The sequence below is a fragment of the Perca flavescens genome, chromosome 21, assembly GCF_004354835.1.
Source record: "Perca flavescens isolate YP-PL-M2 chromosome 21, PFLA_1.0, whole genome shotgun sequence".
Classification (NCBI taxonomy): Eukaryota; Metazoa; Chordata; class Actinopteri; order Perciformes; family Percidae; genus Perca; species Perca flavescens.
Genome location: NC_041351.1, coordinates 6,228,049 through 6,248,834, shown reverse-complemented (window position 1 = coordinate 6,248,834; position 20,786 = coordinate 6,228,049). Strand labels below are relative to the sequence as shown.

The window sequence follows — 20,786 nt, the reverse complement described above, 5'->3', positions numbered from 1 at the left end:
TTTTACCCTAAAATACAAAGTAAATGTTTGACTATGTGGTCATTTTATGATTAAGTCTCCATCATTACTCCCTGAACTATAGGCCTGGCAAAAGTCAATTGTTTTCTCTACCAGTCAGTTTGTAATCTCAGGCGTGCGAGGACAGCTTTACAACACACCCCAAACACTTTCTGACACTTCAGCCAGCCCTCTGTACAGACAAAAGGAAACGTGTTGGTTGGTAGACTTCTCTCTGGTAGAACAAATCAACTTTTTGTTGTGCACATGTAACAGTGATATTTTGAATACATTGAATGGAAATACATCCATAGGTTAAAAGATACTTAAAAATGTGCATACAAGTATAAGTTAAAACTGCTAAGTTACAATGCTGTAATTCATTGCACTGCTTGGTTAAAAAGATGGTCATTCATTTCTTTGAGTTAAAATGCACTATGATCTGTAGATCGGAAATCCATTGCTCTGACCTTTTCAGCTAAAAAAGGCTTAAAAGATAAATAGGATAAAAAGGTGATTTGTGTTTAAAATGCTGTGTAAGATACCTATACGATTTTGGGAAAAATGCACTTGAAATTACATTTTGCAGTATTTCTTTGTCTCCTTAAGTTTCTATTTGTTTCCTGTTTTAAGCACTAGTTGAGTTGCTAATTTGTGTTCGATTACTAATGCCTTGTTTGGACTGTAGGGGAATGTGTGGTTTCTGCTTGTCCATTACAACATTGGATTTGAATTCTATTTTCCCCTTTTACAGGTAAGAATGAAGGTTGTGCTATTGTTTGTATCAGAATGCTATTGCTGCAGTTTAAGAATAATAGTGTTGATTATTACTAGAGATGGCCCGATAACACTTTTTTGCTTCCCGATACCGATTCCGATACCTGAACTTGTGTATCGGCCGATACCGAGTACCGATCCGATACCAGAGTGTCATATATTTCATTATGTTTTAACAGCTGTATATTACTATCCCTGTATGGATGTGATATGATTTCTATCTTTGTTGTCGGTCTGACTCAGGTTAAACTCTTTGAGAAACATGAACAAACACAAACAATAAATGCTCCAGAACTTTCTTTTATTCTCCAGTTTGACAGTCAGTTATAACGGAAAAAGAACATAAATAAACTACTTTAATGTAGATTTTCTTTAGGGCTTTATTACGTGGTATCGGATCGGTGCATAAACTCCAGTACTTCCCGATACCAGCGTTTTAGGCAGTATCGAAGCCGATACAGATACTGGTATCGGTATCGGAACATCTCTAATTATTACTATTACAGTGTTAAATGTGCAGAAGCAAATATTCTGTGTTAGAGTTACTTAAAGGGACGTTATTGTGTTGTAAACAGAGAAAATACATGGTTTGTTACATCTTGTAAACCTGCTATTATGATGTTACTGAAAAAATACATTACAACATTGGATTTGAGTGAAGCAACATCGTGTCCGTGTAGTTAATTCCATTTTCCCCTTTTACAGGGGCATAACACACACACTGTATGTAGATTGTTTTGACACTACCACCTCTATCTGACTCTGCCCAACTCCTATCCACTTCTCTCCTGCAATCCCTTTTCCAACAATCCTGTTTGCCACCTGTGCCCTCCAGCTCTAGCCCCAGGACCAAAACAGCCATCTCATCTACAGTACGAGGGCACGAGCCAGACCTCCCGATGAGCAGCGTCTGACTGTCTCCAAACCTGTCAGGAACTCACAGCAGGTACCATGGGAGCTGATCCAGGCGGCAGATGAGGAGATGGGTTTTGCATTTCATGCCCAATGCATTGAGCTGCAGCTGTCGGGGTATTAAAACACTGAGTATCGAACTCAATCCTCACTGCTGCACGATATGAGGAAAATATGCGATAACATTGTTGAATATCGCGATAACGATATTACTTGCGATAAATAAACAGATATTAGAGTGTACTTGGTTCTGCTGCATTTCTGTATTCTGCTAAAAAACAAAAAAATCTATTTAAAACAAATGAAAAGAAATCATTTCCAACATTTTATTGAAAACAAAAAATTGAACATTGACTTGAATATAAAAGGCAACACTACAAAAGAATGGCATTACTATTTCCAGATATTATCTCCTGAGATTATCTTTCAACTAACACCGCGATATGTCGCAGCCTTCCGCAATGTGCTTGTTGCGCCAGCTGATATCGCGATGACGATTAAAAAAAACAGAACAATATATTGTACACAAAACAGGGGGTCCTCCGCCAAAACATTTTTCTTTTTATATCTGAATCCCATTTCCTGCATTTCTACATAACTTTAGGAACTATCGTGATACAAAATCCAGGAAATAAATAATTTGATAACAATGATAAATTCTTACAGAAAGAATAGTTTTTTTTTTTATTGTTTAAAATAGGGGCCAATCACTGAGACGTACAAATAAAATAATATCAAATTAATTTGAAAGTGGGGGAGGGGGGCCACAAACTGGATTTTTTAAAAGTGGAAATTACGCCCTAGAGTACAACTCCCTGAACTACTGGCTGATTCATGTATCCACAGCTCTGTGCTCTAATAGCGATCAATTATACTCCCCCATGTGTCCTTGCTGCTATTGCTGACCTTGCGCCTCCCTTGAGCTAATGAGCAGAATATTTCGGTGATTAGCATCACCAACACATGGCCCCTAAAAGCTTAACCACTTAGCGCAGACCCCCTACATGCATTCCTACATGTGGCAGCACATGCACACACACAGTAACATCATATCCCATTACAGTAGTGTGCTGCACCTGTACCCGCCACATGCTGCTGAGACACTATGAAAAGTAGATTTGGAGGCAGATGAGAAAATTCAACAAAAAATTGAATGAGGAAGTGAAGACTGAAAAACAGAGAGCTACTGAAGGATCATTAAAGAAAACAAACTGAAGAGAAAGTAGGGAGAGGCAGGAAATGAAGCATCCAGCCAGGATGGGCGCACCAATAGAAACTACTGTGTCAGCAAATAATTAAAAGTTAAAAATAAAAAAGGGACATCTGGGAAGATCAAAGAACAAACAGTGAGACAAGAGGAGCGTTGGGATAAGGGAGTGAAGGAGGTGAGTAGCGCCTAAAACACACCAAGCAGCGGCAAAGTGCAACTTTGTTCACGTTTCAGGCGGTACAAAATTCTGTGTTACAGGAGTCACAGGACTCTGTTTACTGACTCGCTGCTCTAACAAAAGGTAATAAAACTATACAAAAACTGCAAAGCCCAACTGCAGTTTTCACTATCTGTGCACCTACACACATAGTGAGAGCAGAAGAATGTGTTTTTAATAGTTTTTTGGACAACAATGGAGCTCTATGCCAGAGAGGACAAATCTACAATCAGGCAACAAAAACAAAGAGAAGAAAAATAACCAGCCAATATAGTCGTGGTGCAATGACCTAAAAATAGAATGAAACGCTGCGCGACTCAAGTGCAGTTGGCTGGCAGGCCAACAAGAGTAAAACATTTATGAGACAAGTTCAATTTCAGCATGATGAAAGTGAAGATTCTAACAACCTGATGGAAAACAACTGGAAACAGCTGGAGCTCACTGCACCAACACACGAGCAAAAGAAAAAAAAGAAAAAATAGTCCGCAGCACATCAGATTCAAGCGTTTCTCTTTAGGTAAGACATCTCTGTAAAAACAAGCCTGTAGCTCCAATGCATCAAAAGCATCTGATGAATTCATAACAAGGCTGAGATGCCTGGAAGCCAAGTAAAAAGAATGTATCATCATTAGCCTGCAAAACAACATGACACATTGAGATGTGGAAGCTCAGACTAGAAGCCACTAGAGAGTGCATCAGTTAGGGGTCTAAACATACTTCTGTCCTCTTCTGCTTCTTTAACAAAGACCTTAAAACACATCTTAAGGTCTTTTTAAGGACTGTGGCAACATGTGCCTCTATGTGTGTGTATGGACGCTTTGACAGCCACATGTCATGGGTGAGTGATGTTCCGCGCACATGCAGTATCTAGTGAATGAATGAATGGTTACAGGGTTAACAGGCAGGACAGGAGCAGGTGTACCGAGTAAAGACAGAGCATCATTCAGTACTGGAAGGAGGGCGGGAACATAAGTGCAGACACACAGCACAGACTGTGTTACAGAAACCTCTCCTAGAATAGATCTCTGACTCACTCTCTTCCTATGCATCTCTCCTCAATTCTTGGCAGTGAGGCTCTCATCAAATTGCATGATATTCAATATATATGTTGTGTTTGTTTTGTGGTGGCAGAGGCAGTTAGAGGCCGGTGTCGGCAGCAGGACTCAACATCCATTATTGACATCAGAAACAGTAGCTATACAAAAAGTCTGATTCATAGTACTCGTTTATGAAGCTTTCAACTAGCCCGTCTTTCCTCAGCGGATTGAGTTGCTCGGCAACTGAGTTGGACTTTGTGTTGAGATCTTTTTTTTTTTTTTTCATAGTACTACAGTACTTCATAAAGTAACAAGCTTGTGCTAAATCATTTTTATAAGAGTAAGTCTAAGGCGGTTTACTGACATTTACTCCCAAAAATCCTACTTCCATACGAAATCAGGCATATACAGCTCTTTTCTTTCTCATTAAGCCCCTGTGTGCAGAATATTTATGTGATTATAACAACTAAACTAATAAAACTATTCTCAGGGCATACTTTATTTGTTAAAAATGAGACATTTATGGGGACTATGTGTGGGGTGCGCAAAGCTCTCCAGTCTTGTTTTAGATACAACCATGCAGTACAGCATCTTTCAGTCTAATGTCACTAACATAATGCAACAGTGATAATCTTCACAAAATGTATGTGTAAATCCAAGACTTTAGTATGAATAATTACACACTGTTGCATCAGTTGGGCACTCGTGGATTAAGAACTGAAAAAATCCTGCACTAAAAAGAAAGCTAAAAAAAAGTTTTGTGGCCAACTGGGTGAAAATGTAAATACATCTGACAATTTATCATCTTAAAGTTGTTATGGCGACTGTGTTAGCAAATTTGCTCATTTACACACGGAGCAACATTAGCTTTCATTTGAGGTCGTGTGTCTGGCCACGTGATAAATGTATGTCTAACATTAATTCACATTATAGCTGTTTGTGTCTTTTTATCTGCCAAATGCTTTGTTGTGTTCACCAGCTAGTCTGCCTGCTGTTTGCTGCTGGGCAGATGTTACACAGTGGATGTATTGGAGCTTTTTCACTGACAAACAGCTGCCTGCTGCTGCTGGAAATGAGGTTGATGAGAGCGAAGTTTGTGGACCGGAAAAGCAAACACAATGAGCTACAAGAGTCTAAAACGAAGGAACGAGGGGAGCTGTGGTTCTATCACTAAAAGCAACCCCTCACATTACCCACCTAGTCATTTGATCTATTGTTCAAATGAAAATATTGAGGAGTGTAGCCTTAAAATATGCTGGAAAATACAACTAATACAAGTGCTACATTAATCATTTACTACATGTTTAGCCCTCCTTTTTATACTGCCCTACCGAATGCCTCAACCCTTTTCTGTCCCTTGATTTACATCTCTCTCTTCCTCTCATATTTAATTCAGTCTTGCCCTGTGAACCGCTTTTCCTCTCTCCCCTTCTCTCGCACTTTCTTCCCCTAACCTTCACACACAGATGTGAGCTACTGTACGAGGCTGGAGAGCCACCGTCGGTGTTTAAAGTCTGCAGAGATCATGTACACTTTGTACCCCCAAAGCCTCAACATTTCCAGGACTTTTCCTGGAGCTAACTTGCATCATGAGTGTGGGTTAGGATATCTATTTTGGGGTCACACTAATATACAGAGACAGTATTACTGTAAGAATATCATAGGGTGCTGGGTGAAAAGGACTGCAAATAATACTATGACCACTAAGTGGTGCTGAGAGAAAAATTACTAATTAGACATGACATTCATCTTGCTAATTATTAATGCATTTGTCAACAACTAACTCCTGTGGGCACCAATTGGTGCAGGCTGGTGTGTGAACAGATAATGAATAAATAAAATAGTGTTTAATAATATAAAGCATATCTTCATAGGAGAAGTTAGAATTGTTGACAGATATTGTGCATTAATAAATACTTTAAAGGTCCAATATGTAATATATTTACTTTAATAAATCCCAAAATGACCCCAATGCGTCATCAGATATTAAGGAAACATACCAAGTTGAAATATTATCTTTTCTGACAACAATGCTAATGCCAGTATTTTCTCCTTTTGTTTATGTTTTGGCCTGTGTGTTGTTATCAGCTGCCCAGTTTGACAGCCAGGCCGGGTTGCCAGATATACCTGTAAAAACGTAAACCCAGCGCGCTACAGCTCTAACGTTAGTACAGCCATGAAAGCAGCAAACAAACAAATGGGATCAACGGAGATAGATTCTACCAGATCTAAAAAAAAACTGCATGTTTCTAACAGTTGCATGACCAGAGACACAACAACCCCCTGGTAAACATTGGAGATGTGTTTGAAAGATGGAGACAGCTCAGAGCCCAAAAGGACGCAAAGTTGGCTTATTTCCTCCTGAACAGGTAAGCATTAGCTTCAGGCTAATTTATCACAGCTACTAGCGACGGGCCTTTTATGTAATTTCAACATTCTGCTAACGTTACCGGAGAACCAGGCAAGCGGGCCACGGCTGTTTACAACGTGTAGCCGGTTCAGCGGCCGTAGCCGACAACGGTGAGTTATTTTAAGCCAAGAGAGGGGGGCTGTAAATTGGGAGGGCCGTGATTTTGCAGTGTGTTTAGCGATTGTTGCCGTAATTCTAAGCCAAGAAAGTGTGTTCAGTTGGGTGGAGAGGACGGCAAGGTAGTGTTATATTTAGCGAGGTTGTTGTGTTTTTAGCGGGGTCTACCGTAATTCTAAGCCGAAAAAGTGTGTCTGTCAGTTGGGTACAGAGCTCCGTGTGAGCACGGGCTTTTATGACAATATAGCCAGCATCTAACGTTAGCTACTCCGCTGGGCTGTGGAGTAATGTCTGGCTGTTGTGGATGCTGCGGTCTCAGCCTGGCAACCAACGTGAACTTTGAGTCTGGGGAGGGGGCGGGGGGGAGACGACTCTCTCCAGTATTTTGAATTTGCACTGCAGTAACTATTTTAAACACTAGCTGTGAGTATTACATATTATTTTTCTTTAAAGTAGAAGCCTCATCTCTAAGGCACTCTAGCCAAATTAACTTTCATGACTGTTAATTTAAATGGCAATACACACACTGTCTATTCCCTAAATAAATGCTGCAGATCCACCCCAAGGCCCCCAACAATTTACACTAGTTCCTGACAAAAAGTCCATTATTTTAATGTTACCATGCAACAGGACTCCAGAAAGCACAGAAAAAAAGGATCTCTGGCTAATATTGATTCATACCAATATTGGTTCGAGGAAGTAACAGCTGGATCACTGCAAGTTCCAACCCTTGGTTTCCCAGGTCCTGTAGAGGAGCAGGTCAGAGAGCAGCAGAGGGGCGACAGCAGGGAGCATATCGACTCCAGGATGATAGCAGTAAAGGGGAGCTTCACGGATCAATACACCCTGCAGCACCAGTACAATCTTTACCTCATCTTGACTCATCCTTGCTTAATTCACAGTTTGCCTGTCATGGTGTGCTTTAGTCACCTTGAACTTCTTTTTTTTTTTTTTTTTTTTTTGCATCGCATGGGAACATGTAGTTTCCAGGAAGCCTCTGAATTGACTTTCTTAGTATCACTTTGTAGCCTGTTGCTTTAGGTATTTTGATCTACAGTACACTGGCCAGAAATGTATGTTGACATCATTCATTTTCACTGCATCACCATCTCTCTTCTTCCCAGCTCTCTGCTTAGTTTTCCTCATGTACATTTGTAAATACATTCCCTTTCACCTCCTCCCTCCCTGCCTCCTTCTCCCTCTAACACCCATTATAAACACAGCAAAGCACAAGCTCCATACACTCCCATTGGCTGGCAGTGACATCACTTGTGCAAAGTGTTGAGTCAGACACCTTCTCGCTCTCTTTGACAACTGATGCCCCCTTGTGTCCGTACAAGAAACCACAGTTATTTAAAATAAACATTCCTGAGTTTTAATATCTACTTATCAGCTGTCCCAAACACATTTTTACATGTTCGACATCTGCGTAACAAATGAAATACGCTGACCCCAGATCAGTGATGACGAGTGACTTTCACCTTATCTAGAGTCATCGGATCCCAAACAGAAACCGTGGAAATGGTAGCAAAGTAAATTGGCTTATGTTTTGTCTGGCCGTCCAGACCATTAGAGTGAATTAGACAGCAAGCCTGCCTGGTTATTAATACTAACAGGATCATGTTCAGGCGCTAATGGTTACTTACTGCCCTCTGGTGTTCTCAGGTTACTACAGCCACATCCTGCAACACCGCAATCGGATCTACTGTTTGAATTTGATATTCCTTTTTTCATTGTTCATTTTATTGTTTTGCTTGTTTCATTATATTTTCAAATTACGTCAGGAATCAATAAAATCTACACTTCAACTCTAAAACACAAATCAAATATGTCACAATATGTTCAGCACTGAGATTTTTTTTATATATAGATTAGGCTTTTATTATAGATTAATTGTTGGTACTTGATAAATGACTGAAATGATTAACTGATTATCAAAATAGTTGCTGATTAATTTGATGTCAACGGACAAATCGCCAAATTGTTGCAGCTCTAATTGAGACACTGACATTTGTGACATTTTGTCTTCAGCAGTATAACATAATATTGTAAATGTCATGTAACTAACACAAGTGTAGTCAGTGACTGTGGTAGGAAACATGAGGGAGAGCATGAAGTGTGATACAGATCACAGACCAGACCGGCAGCATTTGAATCTTTGACTTCAGCAAAAGAAGCAGACACTGTGCAGCTGAAGTCCTGTACTCTCTATTAGTTCATTTTAAAATAACAAGAAGTCTGTATTTAGTCTTTCCTACCTTGCGGCTGGTGTAGTGGGCGTGTTTGGCCAGCTTGCCATTGAGTCCTTGAAGGAAAACCTCATCCGTGACTTTGCCCACATTCATACAGGCTTCGTCCAGCACAGAGAAGATGCCCTTATGCTGCTGCTCCACCAAATCCACAATGATCTGGTTATTGAAGTAATCAATCTAACAACAGAGGACACAGAGGATAAAAAGACATAAATATACAGCAGGCTATGTACTTTTATTTGTCCTTGGGTCAAATTTGACCCATTTTCAAAGTTTCTATATTTGAAATTTGAGTTTCTTTCAACCAAATTGAAAAAAAAAAAAAAAAAAAACGTGGATGGTTCCCTGCAACGCTCGTTACAAGTAAAATAAATTATCAGTTCACTGCTTTCATTGAATTTGGATGATTTATTCAATTTTATAGCATTTGAAAAAAAAATTGGTAAAAGAATATTGAAAAAAGGTTAAAAAACGTCAGAAAACGTTTTTAAAAAAACTTCAAAAAGGTTACAAAAACAATGTAAAAAGTGACAAAAAACTATTTAAAAAGTGACAAATACGTTGGGAAAAGCGACAAGTGTTGAAAAAGATGACCAAAACGTTGAAAACTAAAGTTTTTATTATAAATTTTGACCCAGAAAAACAAAAAGTTGCATGGTCGACAGGAAGACAACACAAGGGTTAAAGTATTTGTGAATCTACAATGTCCAAGCTCAAAGATGGCATTAGAAATGAAAAGAGTCCCCCCCCAAACATAAAACAAACACAAGTCCTCCTTACATGTTTCCAGGGGATGCCTTCTCGCTGATACTCTTCCTGTTCCTGCTTCAGCACCAGCTGGATAAAAAGCTGCTGCAGCTTTTCATTACAGTAGTTTATGCAGAACTGTTCAAAGCTATGGAAACAGAGGAGATTAAATGTTAGAGATGCACTACATACATAACCTATTCTATACAGAGAGATTAGGGCTGAACAATTCATCGTTTTCAAATCAAAATTTGAAAGCATGCGATTAGCTAATCATGAAGACCAGACTGTGCAATATTTAGTTGAATGTTTGGTGTAACATTTGGTTTATCATTTTTTATTCCTCTTGTTATTATTTTCTTTACTGTTTTTTTCCATAAAATAAATGCTGGAATAATGTTACCTATCACAGATTGTTGACAGAAATGTCCTATTTTCAGTGGATTTTTCATTTATTTTGTATTACTTTTTTTTAACATGATCATAGAAGGTGCAATATGTTGATGCTGCTGTTGAACTGAGGCGTATCAGACATTTCAGTTTACAGGAAAGTACTGGCATTTTCTTTTATTGGAATTGTTTTTTATTATCATAACTTAAGCTTTTGTGGTAAATGTTCCGTGTTTGACGTATTGCTGGCAAACGTTCTAACCCTTGCAAAATAATCTCATGTTCTAATGCTCCATGGCATGTTTTATCTGATACAAAGTGAATATTGAACTTTTTTTTTTTTTTTTTTTTTTATAATCGCAAATCAAATTGTAATATCCAGCAGAAAAATCACAATTTGATTTTTTCCCCCAAATCGTTTAGCCCTAAGAGAGATGTAATCATTGCTGTGTGTTGCAACCAATACATTCAAATGTAAAATGTTTTTTATATATATATATATATATATATATATATATATATATATATATATATATATATATATATATATATATATATATATATATATATATGTGTGCAATATTCTGTCTCATCCAAACCTGTTGTTCTGGAAAATCTCAAAACCATAGATGTCCAGCACACCGATGACGGTGTTCTTTCCGTGGACTCTGGCATCGTAGTTTTTCACCTCAATGATGTCATTGATTCGTCCCACAATCCAGCAGAACAGGCGCTCGTACATGGCCTAAGGACGACAAAATATTTAAAGTGTGTAGTAGACTAATTGGTTGCCAGCTGATGAGCAAGTAGGGCTGCACAATTAATCGCAATTTTATCGAAATCGCAATACGGACTAGTGCAATATCCAAATCGCAGGGGGGCGCAATATTTGTTAAAGGTGTTAAACTATTCTGAATGAATTATTGTGGTGCTGCAGAGACATCCTGGCCTACAAATCCTACTACGACTACAGAAAACATCTTTCTTTGGTACGGATCCTCGCAAAAATCTGACAATAATCATTTAATTTTTTAAGATTTAATATTGGTCAATGAAAATGACAATAATGATACTAACATGATCATTCCCTTCAATATTGTGAATGATATTGCAGTCAAAATAATCGCAATTAGATATTTTCCTCATATCGTGTAGCCCTATGAGCAAGTGCCTTGCTTAAGGGCACAGAGTAGTCTGGCACAGAGAGAGTGAAATGACACAATATCAGACTTCTGCTTACAGCCCACAGAGCTGGTTTAGAAACTGCCTACATACATCGCTGCCTCCAGGGTCTCCAACCTCTGCCTGGAGTCATAACATCGTGACTCATAGTTGTGTGAATCGCAATGAAATTACCGCCAAGCAATAAGCTAAATGTCACAACCCTCCGGGCATCAGCTGGTCAGTGTTGTTAGTTTCTTTTTCTTTTTTATGTGCAGCCCACTACAGAGAAAGTGCTTTGCCTGACAGATGAACAACAACATGTCATTTTATATCCTACTATCAAACAATAGTCTTGCATTGCCAGACGTTCCTCCACACAGCGCTGCGGAGGAGGGTCTGGTTAGTCCACACAACATTGTGGAATGGGAGTAAAAATGTGCGGTAACAGTTATGTTCCCGCCCTCCTTCCAGTATCTTTACTTGAAGGTATCTAGAGAAGACTGAAATGACAGTGTCATGAACACATGACACTGTCATGACACATCAGTGGTCCCCTTGTGCCCGTGCCCCTCGCAGCGCCCATCCCGGGCGTTGTGTTTTAACCCAAACCTAACCCTAACTTGTCATGACAAAAACCGAATGACACTGTCAGACAGAAGCATTATGTCATAACAATTATGACTTGTTCATAATGTTTATGACACGTTCATGACAGTGACATGTCACTCTTATGTAGATACCTTCAAGTAAAGTGTAACCATAGGTGCTCTGGTTTATTGGCATTTCTTTAAACCAATCACAATCGTCATGGGCAGCGCTAAGCTCCGCATGGAGCCACAGTGCTGCTGTAAAATAGCCTCTGGAAGGAACTTGTTTTGGTGGAACGTGTACGTTCAAAAGTTGTTTTAGTCGTGCAACAGAAAGCTCAGATTGGACAGATAGTCTAGCTAGCTGTCTGGATTTACCCTGCAGAGATCTGTTGTGCCAACACAAAGAAAGCGGAAGGAAACGGACATTGGCTAAAAAGAGCTGCATCCGGCGGAATTTACGGTGGCACCGGAGCAATCCCGGAAGTTGAACGTGGTGGATTAACACTAATCGAACAACAACCTTGGCTAGAGCGTCCCGTCCGTAGCTGGCCTCTTGTGCCGTATGCTGCTTCTCGATGACGTCTCGACCGGTGGCCACGGTGCGGTAGAGCAGGGCCTTCTCCACATTTTCTTCTTTGGTGGACAGCAGCTCCCTGATCACAGACACCAGCTTTGTGTTCTCTATCAAGGTCACATCACCGTCCACCCCAAATGTCAGGTTTCCCTAGAAGAGAAACCAGAGAGGATTATTCCTAAGTGCTTAACAGTTTGTTTAAAGGAATAGTTAGTAGAAAATGCAATTATTTGCTTTCTTGCCAAGAGTTTAAGCGAAAAGACTGATATCACTTTCACGTCCATGCACTAATCATGAGGCTGGTCTGGCTCTGGCTACTTCCAGCAGGTTACTCCCCATAAAACCACTATTTGTCGCTTTTACATTTTTGTTTGTGTACAGATTAAACAAGATATAACGAGGTAATAAGGTAGACTTTTTTTTTTTTTTACTTTGGACAGAGCCAGGCTAGCAGTTTCCTCTGTTTTCAGTCTTTATGCTAAGCTAAGCTAATCACATCACATCACATTCGAGTACAGACACAAGGGTGGTATCGATCTTCTGATCTAACTCTTGGTAAGAAAGAGAATAAACACAAACGGGATTGGAAAAGGATTACATTACCAATTACAGTCTTCAATTGATACAATTCCAAATAATTAATTTAAGTAATTTGCTAATGTAACCTAGAGAGTCTTTTATACAGTGAAAAGCAGATCAACTGCAAAATGTGATTTTTTTTCTCTCAACAAGGCAAACATTCAATTTAACAAGTAACAAATGACTAATAATAATTATAGACGTGTAAATAAAAAAATAAAAAAAAACGTTAAACATTTTTTGCAAGATTAATTGTAAGCGGCTTTTGCATCGGACACAGTATCCAGTGGTAAAAAGAAACAAGAAATTAACAGTGTACACTCAGCATCTTGGCGTGGATAGCGGTCCACTTGGCCAATATGGCACTCATTCGTCAGAAAACGACACACTGTTTTTGGGACACAGCTGGCGTAAAGAATTAGCAGGGATTTGGATATTATCGGGTATTACCAGATGTAGGATGGTGGCCAGGATCTTGTAAACAGTCTGAATCTCATCCCCTGTGAAACCGATCACTTTCATGGCATCAGCTACAGCTTTGAAATCAGCGCCATCGTTGATGGAAGACTAGAGACAAAAAGGAAAAATGTTAGAGAAGGATGACAACAAAAAAACTGAAAGTAAACTACATCAAAATTGAATGGATTAATCATGACAATATTTAGTTAGCTTTCAAAGCAAGATTGTCATTTGTTCAACATTTCGTCTTTAAAAAAATGTGTTGATATTTTTCTGCTGTGGCAATTATAAAAGTGGATGAACTACATTTTTCCTGAGTGTTTTGTCCCGGAGTCACAGCCTTTTCTTTTCTCTTCCAATTAATCTAGCCGGGATATCAAATTCCCACAGCTGATTATATTACAAACTGGTTTTTAACTGTGATGTTTTGTTATAAACATAGGAGCTGCTGAGGCACACAGTGTACAAACCGCCACCTCAGCTGTTTGGTTGTACTGTGTTCCATGACATCAGGCTGTTTGTTGCTGTCAAGTGGTTTTGTTCCTACTCATTAAGCTCATGCAAAGACGGCGGCACACAGCTGGGGTCTAAATAAAAAACACTCCTCTGTGCAGAGACATAGAGATGATGGTTACTGAAATACTTTCTCTACATGCAATACTTTGCACTCGTACTCCAAGGATTGGTGTGGTTTGTTTGTGTGAGTGAGGAAACACATCTGTATGTTGTATGCTTGACTGTATTCTCTGTATGCTCTATCAGACTTCTGTTTTCGGGATTTTCATACCTTCCCAGTTCTATTTGTTTGTCTGTGAGTTGAATTGTAAGAACCACCTTAATTTGGCCTCCAACTTTGATGTAGTTGTAAGCCGTCGGATCCTTCTGCATGTGAAGAGAGCGTAACAGGGAATCTGGAGCTCCTCTGAGCAGCTGGTGAAGGACCAAAAACATACACACTTTACTTACAGCACATCATACAGTACCCTTTGTTGCATTTTTCATCATTAAATGGCTATTTTACAGTGCAAACTACTACCAACTGTATTTTCTGACGTTACCTCATACATGATGTGCACATTGCTCTCACACTAACCATCCAATACAAACTGTGGCATCATTTTCAACTCACTAAACTCCTACATGTAGGAACAAAAGGCCTCTTGATGACATCCTGACTGGATTCATATTTACAGCCTTTCACATGCTTGACAAACACAATAAATGATTGCATGCACACACACATACTATGCTCTGTGTGTGCAAACACACAGGTGTGCATACACAGACACAGGTGCGCACACACACGCACGCACGCACGCACGCACGCACGCATGCACAAACACACACACGTTGGCACCATCTTTGTGGGGGACCCGTCAATGACATAGTGCATTCCCTAGCCCCTTACCCTAACCTTAACCATCACAACTAAGTGCCTAACCTTAACCCATACCCTCACCCTAACCATAACCTAATTATATCCCTAATCCTAAAACCAAGTCTTAACCCTCAAACAGCCCTTTAAAGTTGTGGGGTCCAGCATTTTGGCCCCACAAAGCTGTCGGGACCCCACAAGTATACTGGACTCCCGGTTTTTGGACTCCACGAACATAGTTACACACGCACACACGCACACACACACACTTACCTGGTAGTATGAATGAAAGCTCCTCTCTCCTTCCTGTTGGAAAATGACCCTGGACTGTTGGGGAGAGAAAGGAATGCGTAACATAACAGCGGTCTTAAAGCAACAACAAGAAGTGAGGGAGGTTTTGTTGCTGCAGCATTCTGCTGTCTGTATGTAAAAGCCAGATTACTACCTTGGGCCAGTGGTTCCCACTGTTTTTTGGCTTGTGACCCTTTAAAGTGAAGCTATGTCTACTCACAGCCCCTCATAGGTTGAGTTGTGAGAAGCTCAACCAAAGATTCAATGGTTTCATTTTAATAGTTTTCGCAGGAGTAAAATGGGGAAAACTCTCCAGTATTTCACAAGATTAGAGAAAATTCCAAAAAAATGAACATAACCTGTGTAGCAGAATTAGGTTTTAAATGTTCGGCAGTATATTGTTTATCATCACGCAACCCCTCAGATTTACAGTATACTGCAACCAAATGGGGCGCCTCGAGCTCCAGGTTGGGAACCACTCATCTATGCAGCGGAGGAGCAAAGAGGAAGAACAGTACTGTCTGGGAATTATCAGCACATTTTGAGCAAATGCTTAGCTAAAACTATATATTTGTAATATAACAGACAATATTAAACCTTTTTTTCTTTGTTAAGAGAAATGACAAAGCATGCTTAAGATACAAACTATAATATAAAAGTTAAACAAATAAAAACAGTATCAGCACTTACAATAAGGTCTTTATTGTAGAAAAACATTGATTTTACTATCACCATGTAATAGGTATGACTACCCTTCGCTAGTTGGCTTTTACCTTTTCCAGCAGGTAGTTGCTGATGTGGCCTCCAATGGGATCTCCCTTGAAATCAAAGTTGATGTCCATGTACTTGCCAAAGCGGCTGGAGTTGTCGTTGCGGTTGGTCTTGGCGTTCCCGAAGGCCTCCAAGACACAGTTGGATTTGAGCAGCATGTTTTTCACCCTGTGGGAAGGCAGGACGATAATACAGGTAAAGAGGTTGACTAAGCGTTAATATGCACCCGTCACACTTGATCGGCTTGTTTGGTGTCCTGCCAACTGACCACCCACTGCCATCCTATCAGGCTGAATTTGTTGCTTTTCTTATGCTATTAGCAAGGCGTGTGATCCTTTTGCAGTGGTAGAGTCCCAATTCCTCTCCCCCACACCTACTGGATAAAAGATGCCCTTTATTTTATGAAATTAGAGAAAATGAAACCCTTTCTTCGTGGCTCCACTATTACATTTTGTAAAATCTGGCTACCTCTTTTATTTATTTTATTATATTTTTTTATTAGTTTATTTATCAGGGACAATACAGTGCACATTATTACATACATAGTTATCAAAGCCATAACAATATGTGTTGATGTGTTGCATAAAAGGTTTCTAGCCAATTGGCTAATTTGCAACCCCAGTCCCTGGGTCAAGCCTTTCTAAAAAGCCTTTTTTTTTTTTTTTTTTAAAAACTACATAGTGCGAGTTACACAATCATGCAGTAAATACATTGTATACTAATATATTACATCAACACTTTACAGAGTCGGGACCACATACACAGAACAGCACTCTTTTAGAACACGGCAGGTCCTTGGGGCTAGATATTCTCCCCATGGGCGGTGCAACCCCCGACACTCTGTGTCAACATCATAAAGCCTCTAGTCTAACCCTGCGTACTTTGTTGCAGCAGTACTCAGTATGTTGAGTAAGTAGTCAGTCAGTTTAATTAGTAACACTTAGTATGTTTAGTATGAGACTTTGTGACTGCCCGTATTTACTTATTTGATTAATTTCAAAATTTGTTTTCTTTAAATATGTCTATATATCGTCTAGTACCATTTTCATCAGCTTTGTCACAGCTGTTATTTTTTTATGTATATATTGTATATTATTGTTTTTTAATGTGCAATTTTTGTATTTATTTAAATTTTGTATTCATACGTTTCTTTGATCTTGTGGTTTCATTACTGTAACTACAAAGACCCTTATCACTTTGCAAGCATTTATTTTCATTTCCCTCACAAGTGTAAGGGCTTACACACTGTGTTTTGCATTTCAAATCATATAAATAAATCATAAATAAAAAAAGATGTTGACTAAGGACAACCAGGTTAAAAGAGCGACTCATACTGTGAAGGGTATCTCCGTCTGTAGACCCACATGTGCCACTACAGCCTTCTATTTTAGTACTTTAGATCAGTAAATAGGAAACGGTTTGCTAACATGTTCACCATATCAACTTTATAACATGATGATATGCCAATGTTGGGTGTATAGGTTGTTGTGCTGCGCACACGTGGTCAAAAAGAATAAATAATGTAGGTTGAATACAATGTAACGCACATAGAATTATGCAAACAGAACCATGTGTACAAATCCTGGCCAGACCAGATACAGACGTGTCTTCTCAGTGTTTGTATAAGTGATACTCAGCCAGACCAGTCTCCCATTTAGGTCAGGATTTGACCAGACACAGCTAGAGTTTTTCCATATGTGTTTCCATTAATAAGCAGTGCCAACTGTTTCCCCTGACACTCACTAATAACAGAACAGGAAGAGGGGCAATCTTAGCTGATACAGAACTCACATAGATAACAGACACTAATCTGCTGGGAGCAGTCAGGACTGGATATTACCGAGCTGGAAGGATTGTGGTCTGCGTCATTGTACACAATGTCCACCCTGTTATATTCTCACTGCAGCGTCAATTCATCATGTAGAGGTTTACTCCTCGACGCAGAGGCCGCAGGTTCGACTCCGACCTGCAGCCCTTTGCTGCATGTCATTCCCCCCTCTCTCCCCTTTCACGTCTTCATCTGTCCTATGGAAATAAAGGCCTAAAATGCCCGAAAAAATAATCTTAAAAAAAATAAAAACCTGACAGGCATTGGGGGTGGGGAATAATCCATTCACGGATGTATTATGATGTTTAAAATCAATTGTTTTCCCTAGAATCAATATTTTTTTATTAACTTTTTTTTAACCACTGATTCAACTAAACATTTGAATCGCCGACAGCGACTACATCATATCCGTATTCTGACTTAAAACAGAAAATACATGTTATGTACTTCTTTACAAATAAAATAAATGTCAGACTGACAGACTGACTGACGTGTGATGTGCATTCCTCTTAGAAAAGAAATAGTTTTTAGAAATGTCTCATGATATTTTGTCTCTAGAAGTGTATTATTCAACTTTCGTTTTTATTAAAGATAAAAAAGAAAATCTCAATAGCAAATACTATCGAATATAATGATCGCAATGAATGAACATCACAATACAAATTGAATCGGCACCCATGTATCGTGAAAGAATCGAATCAGGACAAAAGCATATCGTCCCAGCCCTAATACTAGATGTCAAGTGTTGTTTACTGTATTTGTGCATTGGGTGTCGCTGTGCTGCTATCTAGGGCTCAGGTATAAAGGTAGGAGAGTCGCTGCTGTTGTCAAGTGTTTGACCCGGAAGCGCAAAGTGGTTTTTGAGCACTGTGGCGCTAGAAGGTTGTTTGTCATGCTATAGCTTGAGAGTTTGATGTACCAAAAAGGAAACTGGAAAAATGGACCCTTTCATATTTATGCCAGTGGAAGCGATAACAAGATCATTATTCTGCAGCTGAAGAACAGCGTGCAGATTCTGTACTGAACACAAAGCAGCAGCGGCAGCCAGGTCATCTCAGTAGCTTACGCTAACAGACTGAGCTCCTACAAAGCGTGACCTTTATTACACCAAGTTTGAAAACTAGAAGGCTAATGATACCATTCAAACAACATTATCATCTCACATCTCTTGAACTTACATTACAGCTTTTCGGTGTGTAAAGTTTTAATATTGTGGTACCAAAAGTTAGCTGGCAGCAGAAAGAAAAAGTACATTTAAAAAGGGAATTTTACAGTGAAATCTGACATTGGGCTGAATTCTGTGAAATATGGAAATATACGATTATATAATATGCTGTATAAGAGTTAAAACATCAGGCTACACATATTCCTGTCACATGGGGGACTGACTGTCCTTTGACCCAAATTATATCAAGATGACCAACATTTTGTAAGATTATATTCTACACTATTATGTCTTCTCTGGTGTTTAATGTTTATTTAGTTGTGTACAGTTGTACTCATACTTTCTATATGTTCAAATGTATCGGCAGCACATTGTATTTGGATTGATCTTAAACCCTTTTACTTGCACACACCTTATCTTATTCTCTGACCTACATTTTCTTTAAAACGCTTATCTCTAGCTTTCTTTCTAATATATATCTAGTCGATTTCAACACACCAAAATATAAGCCTTCTGTAATTTGGTGCAATAATATTCTCCTCTGCTATAGTGGGTGTGGGCTGTTAGTTATCAGTGATGTTGTCCAAAGCCTTGTTGAACTGTAACTATATCTCACTATGATCTCAGAGACTTTCACTACTAGTGGTATTAATTCCTGGAATGTCAATGGCTTACTTCTAACTACAGTGGCTGTGATAAGACAATAAAGGTGACCTAGACAATAGAGAATCAAGAATGGGCACCTTTTTAACAACTTTTCTTGTGGGTAGAAACTCCAATTTGAAGAAGAGTATCTTTGTTATAAACTATGGGTGTCGTTTTGACAGTTTTCCCCTCACATTAAAATATCTCATGTATCTGGGCTCACTTGGATAAGCAAAACACATCGCTATGCAAAGTATGACTGGGTTTTTGTGATAACATTTCCAGAGAATAGTTGCGGTTTAGTCATCAAACCAAGCCTGTGCACAGCTTCCGCAGTGTGTTCAGGTTCAACAGTGTCGATAACAGCAGCTCACCTTTCAACTTCAGCCCTCTGATTTGGATTAGTGATAGCAGCTATGTATTGCATTATGTACTTGCTGGCTTCTGTCTTTCCTGCTCCACTTTCCCCTGCAGACAAAAAAAAACACAGAACAAAGATTTAAAAATTACATTTTGGCGGCTATCATTTTGCACAAAAATATTTCAGTCCACCACACCAATGTTTATCTTTTATTGACATTATTAGCCCAAACTATATTTCTGTCTTGGTATGGGGATTCATGACGTGATATCATGGTTTAGAGGGGGCTCAGTTCCCACTCTGACCACTGAGTGGTGCTTCATCCTCTCCATGGTGTCTCCACCCTGACACACAGCTTGTGACCACATTACAATGTTTGTTTTAGAATAAATAAGGTGGATTGTTTGTATTAACCCAACAGAGGTCAATATTTTTCAAGGCATTTCCTCCAGAGCATATTTCCGGAAAGAAAAACACCTAAGTATAAGAGGAAATAGAGGATTATTTAGCAGGACTTTTTTTGTACATTATAAGGACAAAGGACCGAATGCTCATGAAAATGCTCAGAAGAAATATGATCCAAAAGTGACATGTCAATTGTAGAATACAAAAGAGAGTAAAACATTTTGTGCTCTTTGTGTGGCTCATGCAGGGGGGGGGGGCGTCCCGTGTTACCTGAGATAACAATACAAGTGTCTTTGTTCCTCCTCTTCATGGCTTTGTAAGCAGCATCGGCGATGGCGAACAGGTGGGGCGGCCTCTCATACAGCTCGCGGCCCTTGTACTGCTCTACGATGTCGCGGCCGTAGATGTTCATGGCACGGTAGGGATTGACGGACACTACCACCTCTCCGATGTAGGTGTAGATCCTGCCCTTCTCAAACCTGAGGACACATCAGAGGGCCATTTAGATACATA

General features: G+C 39.4%; 1 protein-coding gene across 1 annotated transcript in view; it reads right to left on the bottom strand.

The window, feature by feature from the left end:
- The window catches only part of myo1d (myosin 1D), a 117,538-nt gene that overhangs the window by 68,320 nt on the left and 28,432 nt on the right, over positions 1 to 20,786 (bottom strand). The window contains exons 2-11 of the mRNA XM_028568238.1: positions 20,544 to 20,752; positions 19,882 to 19,975; positions 15,872 to 16,037; positions 15,081 to 15,134; positions 14,267 to 14,362; positions 13,424 to 13,540; positions 12,341 to 12,544; positions 10,666 to 10,811; positions 9,710 to 9,824; positions 8,936 to 9,106 (exon numbers count right to left, since the gene is read on the bottom strand). Of these exons, the coding sequence (XP_028424039.1) occupies positions 8,936 to 9,106; positions 9,710 to 9,824; positions 10,666 to 10,811; positions 12,341 to 12,544; positions 13,424 to 13,540; positions 14,267 to 14,362; positions 15,081 to 15,134; positions 15,872 to 16,037; positions 19,882 to 19,975; positions 20,544 to 20,752 (1,372 nt within the window). The remainder of the gene's footprint in view (positions 1 to 8,935; positions 9,107 to 9,709; positions 9,825 to 10,665; positions 10,812 to 12,340; positions 12,545 to 13,423; positions 13,541 to 14,266; positions 14,363 to 15,080; positions 15,135 to 15,871; positions 16,038 to 19,881; positions 19,976 to 20,543; positions 20,753 to 20,786) is intronic.